General features: G+C 44.8%; 1 protein-coding gene across 1 annotated transcript in view; it reads left to right on the top strand.

The window, feature by feature from the left end:
• LOC307079891 (sodium- and chloride-dependent GABA transporter 1-like) overlaps positions 1-1624 on the top strand; it is a gene marked incomplete at both ends in the record, with an annotated part of 6192 nt that extends 4568 nt beyond the window's left edge. Inside the window, 4 exons of the mRNA XM_079742398.1 lie at positions 101-203; positions 559-659; positions 800-967; positions 1136-1624. Coding sequence (XP_079598524.1) covers positions 101-203; positions 559-659; positions 800-967; positions 1136-1624 — 861 coding nt within the window. The remainder of the gene's footprint in view (positions 1-100; positions 204-558; positions 660-799; positions 968-1135) is intronic.
• Positions 1625-5381: the final 3757 nt, after the last annotated feature.

Here is a 5381-nt window from a genome sequence, read left to right as displayed (position 1 = left end):
AGATGATGTACTGTGAGGTAACCCCTTTAGTGTTTGGTGATTTATGGAGGTAATAATGGATGATAATAAATCATTGCAAATCATTGTTGTTATTCTCCAGGGTGGCATCTACGTGTTCAAACTCTTTGACTACTACTCGGCCAGTGGGATGTGTCTGCTGTTCCTGGTCTTCTTCGAATGCATCTCCATATCCTGGTTCTACGGTGCGTACCACAGCCTAGTACAGGGCCTCCCACCCGTCCCCCCGTCCCACCCAGGAAATAGAATATATGACTGAAAAATGCAGCAGTTAAAACCACAGTGGCAAAAAACCAAGGTCAAACAGTAGCATAACCGTCTTCACACCCCCAATCCTTTCCCCACCACATCTACACACACACACACACACACACACACACACGCACACACACACACACACACACACACACACACAGCCTGACACACCGCCGAGCTCCAAGGACACCCAGCCCTACTTCATTCGCCCTGTAACCATGCATGAAAAACCAGCGGCAAATTGAAATAAATTGGATCTGAATTTCCATTCATGTGTCCCCGCAGGTGTGAACAAGTTCTATGACAACATCGAGGAGATGATTGGCTACAGGCCGTGCATCTGGTGGAAGCTGTGCTGGGTGGTCTTCACCCCCATGATCGTGGGCGTAAGTCTGCCGCAGTTGCAGCCTGTCTGCAGTCATGCAATACGTTATGAAAAATTTAAAAACGATCAATTCAATCGATATTATATGCTGCCGGCCGGTGTTGTGCGGATGCGTGAACGGTGGTTCCTGTGTTCCCCCAGGGAGTGTTCCTTTTCAGTGCTTTCCAGATGGTTCCTCTGAAGATGGGCGACTATGTGTTCCCGGCTTGGGGCCAGGGGGTGGGCTGGCTCATGGCACTGTCCTCCATGGTGCTCATACCTGGGTACATGGTGTACATGTATTTCGGACTGAAGGGGACCTTCAGAGAGGTGAGGAGGAGCAGAGAACCGTTTGCAGTCTGTGTCACGAGGATGGAGTTGTCTGATCAAGTCCAACTAGATTGGAATCTGCAGCCAAATGTTTCACGTTTTTGCATATAATTGTGTTGACTCTTTTGTCCCTTGCGTTGTAATGCTGAGGTTGTGTTTCTCTTCCAGCGCATTGGGATAATGTTCCAGCCCCCCACGGTGACCAGGAGGCCTCTGGAAAACGGACCCGAGCAGCAGGCAGAGACCAACGTGGCTACCCTCGCTAGCCCCAGCAACGCACCTCCCACTAACCCCACTAGCCCCACCAGCCCAGCTCCAGCCATCGTTGCTAGCCCCACGGCTGCGGCTAGCCCAGTTCCCCCAGCTCCCCCTGTAGCTGCTGCTGCTCCCATTGTTGCTGCTGTTGCTCCCACTGCTGCTGCCACTAGCCCAGCTTCAGTCACAGCCACTAGCCCCGTGAACCCAGTCCCTAGCCAAACAACCACCACCACCACCACCACCCCCATCGTCACCACCGCCGCTCCAGCCATCCCCGCCTCTGCGGCCAGTCCAACTATCCCACCCCCGAACCCCACAAGCCCCCTGGAGCCGGCCAAACCGCCCCCCAACCCGGCCAGTCCGACCCCTAATTTGACCAGCCCAGAGGCCAACGTGTAGATATGGACAGATTCCCTCATGGAGAGTGTAGACAAAATGGAACATTGCAAATGACTTCCAAGATTATAATTGATTCACCTACCTCCGGGGGCAATATGTGATCCAAACAGATTTTCCAAAAACCATGTTTAATTTTTCAGCATTTGTAAAAAACGAAACAAAAAAAACGACAAGCCAATGATGTATTGTTGGTTGTGGCTCTGAGAACAAAAGACTGTTAGTGTCGACTTATCCCTCTACCATAAATCTGAAAGTCAAATGTAGACATACTGTGTAATACTGTGAGTCAAGAAAAAAAATACAGATCTAGAATAGCAATTTGTTGAATATGTCCATGAATCCAGTGAATCCAGTGTGAATATTTAGTAGATGAAGTAGTGAACCAAACTGACATCAAAAGGAGAAAGTGCACGAGATGTGGGGGGTGGGGATGGGGGAGGGGGGGGGGGGGTAGATTCTAATTGTGAACGTTTTAAAGAAACCTTTCCACAGTCGATTTTGCCGTTCCAAGCGTTGCACTCTGTGGGGTGAGCTACCGGCCACATTGGGGAGAGGCGATCCATAGGTAAGCACAAGGCCAACAAGAAGTTCATGTTCATGGAGCCTGGAGGAATCCAGTATGTGTTGCAAAAGAATTTGTGTGTGAGAGAGACTGTTATTTTTCATTCTTTTTTTGAGTAAAAAACAAAACAACGAAAAACTTTTATGTGATTGAAACATTTTTAGAATTATTTTTAGGATCTTTTCTACTATAGCGTGTTGTAATGGAGGACCAAAATCTGAGGCAGACTAAAGCAAAAACTATGCCATGTAGTGTTTGGTTGGCAAAAGCACAGGGTACAGTAAAAGTACATTACAAATCAAACTAAATATATCCTCAAAGAAGAAGAACAGGGTTAGAGAAATGACTTACAAACAAGGACTTTCCCTTAATGCTGACAGTCAATCCTGTTTACGTCTTGCATGCTTTCCTCAGGAACGTCAGCGAAAAGTTTCTGAAGTGTTTCCTGATATTAAAATATATATATAACTAACTGAGAAAGGCCTTAAGCCACTTAAAAATGCGGTTTACACCAAGCCACAGGCTGTTTACATGACCAGGCCCATCTGAAGAATTACACTTTGGATGGTAGCACAAAATAACTTGGACCCACTCTGTGTTTTAAGATAAACATTATTCGATTTTATTTTTATTTTTTAATGTGTGATGATCAACTATACTTTGATCATGTATGTATTCAGCGATACATAGATGTTTAGGTTCAGACCCAGTAGCAAAGGGGTCAGATTTATTTTCTTTCTTCATCTTTATGTCGTCTTTGCTTTACCACTAAAAAGCACAAAGCTTTAATTTCCACAGACTTTTGCCATGGGGTGGGAGGACAATGCTAGTTTGCTTCTATGGCAGCTACTGTGAAGGCATCTGGTTAAAAAAAAGGAATACATAAAAAAGGAAACATGTTTACGTCGTATGAAAATGTGAAATGGCTACGTTCATGTCCTGTGAATTTTGTATAAAGTTACTCTACCACAGTTTTCTCTGGAACTTTGTTGTAAAGCTGTATTGTGTTAAAACATGTAACTGTGAATGTCTGTAATACATTGGAAGTTATTGTCTTAATGTTGAGAAAAAAAATCTAAAGGAGTTGCTGTTTTCTGCAATAATATTTTGATCTCAGAAACTAAAGCACATATCTTACAGAAATATATGAAATGATGATGACAATGAAGATATCGACGATTATATAAAAAATAGAAGCTATGTCTAGTTAAAATCATATTGTTTTGTATATTTTTAACTGTCTCACTGCCTAATATAAAACATAATATAAACATGATATGTATCTAAATGGTGTCACATGATAAAGCACGATTGTCATGTTATACAAAAAGAATAAAGAATTATAGAAAATTATGAATACCATTCATGCCTGACGTGTATGTTACTGAATGTGTGTTTAATGGAATAGGCTAATCTTCGCATCGCAGCAGTCAAGCCATTGTTCTCCAGAAATTAGGTCACCAACAACTCTCCCCATCCACAAAATGTACGCTTCATGAGAAGCAATGCTCGAGTAACCGTTAGTTATAGTCGCTCTCCCCTCTTGGAAAATATATGTTTTTTAATATATTTTGATGAAACACTTGGGTGACATGCGTCGTAAAAAAAGAACGATATAAGGTTCGATAGAGATTAACGACGGTAAAAAAGGAAAGGGGGACCTATGTCTCGGTCCTTGGAATGGATATGTGGTCGAGGCGGTGGGAGTGTGACTATTATAAGAAAAGCCACCATTGCGTTGCCGAAGGGGGACGAGTATTCGTTGATGCATACCACCATGCACTGGGCTACAAGGAAGAACCAAACTGCATTGAAATAGAGAGATGCATCCAAGCATTCGATGAGAAAAGGAGTCTGAAGATATTCCTTGTGGTTGAGACTGTGTCAGTGAAACACACTGATAGTAAGACCTCAGCGGGTTAGAAAAACATCACCACGGAACAAGTCTGGCCCCGGGGCCCGGGGTGCCTGCCTGCTCCATCTCCTCCCCAGCCTCTGGTGTGTGTGTGTGTGTGTGTGTGTGTGTGTGTGTGTGTGTGTGTGTGTGTGTGTGTGTGTGTGTGTGTGTGTGTGTGACTTCTCCCCCACATCCTGCAGTCATTGCTTCCATTAGCTTCCAGTGTGATAAAAGAGACGGCACCAGTGGACACCATAACAATGAATTGCACAAGTAAAAAAGAGATGAGATGTACCCTCCAGTAGCTCGTGGCAAACTGTGCGTGTGTGCTACTGAGGTTATCCTTTTGTGTCTTTATGTATGTGTGTGTGTGTGTGTGTGTGTGTGTGTGTGTGTGTGTGTGTGTGTGTGTGCATGCTTGAATGAATATACCGTTTTTTTTGTGTGTGTGCATGAATGAATGTGTGTGAGCGTGCACATGTGTACATGTTTATAAGTGTATGTGCATGGAAGTGTTTGTGTGTGTGTGTGTGTGTGTGTGTGTGTGTGTGTGTGTGTGTGTGTGTGTGTGTGTTTGTGCATGCATGCATATATCCCTGTGTGTGTGTGTCTGTGTGTGTCTGTACCTTTGTGTATGTGTGTGTGTGTGTGTGTGTGTGCGTGTGTGTGTGTGTGTGTGTGTGTGCGTGTGTGACACACACACACACACACACTCCCTTGCTGTAACAGCGATGAAGAAAGATAGAGGTGGCCAGGACAGAGAGGGAGGGTCTGTCGGGACAGAGAGTCAGGTCTAGCAGTGTATCAGGAGCTGGAACAATGCCTCTAGTGGCAGACTGCTACCAACGAGCCCCTGATGGATGACTCGCTAGCACCCCTTATTCCCCGCAGTGTAATTTATCATCATTACGCACGAAAAACAGTGGCCTCCGAGACAAGTTGAACTGATGTCTTATGGCTACATATGTTGTGGATCATCAATTCCAGGTGCTCGCGTGGAAAAAGGAAGCTCTTGATTAGCCAGAAGCAATCTAGCACAACACAATTAGGGAACGATTAGGGCCTCTGATCCACTGCACACTCAGCACTTTTAGATTCCCCTTTGGGTTAAACAAAGATACTAATATGATGCTTTTTACCGCTTTGGACACACTAATGCGAGACCAATTTGTACGTGTTTGTGAAGATCAGGTACAGGAGAACCTTGTTTTCTGTTCTGTTTTTGATGTGCAAGAGCGCTGTGTTAGACTGCAGACCGCTCCTTCTTCATGGGGCCGGGCGGTCCGAGCCAGGGACAT

This window comes from Pollachius pollachius (assembly GCF_949987615.1).
Source record: "Pollachius pollachius genome assembly, chromosome: 8".
Classification (NCBI taxonomy): domain Eukaryota; kingdom Metazoa; phylum Chordata; class Actinopteri; order Gadiformes; family Gadidae; genus Pollachius; species Pollachius pollachius.
The sequence above is the reverse complement of the archived record's forward strand: the minus strand, read 5'-3'. Positions and strand labels throughout refer to the sequence as shown.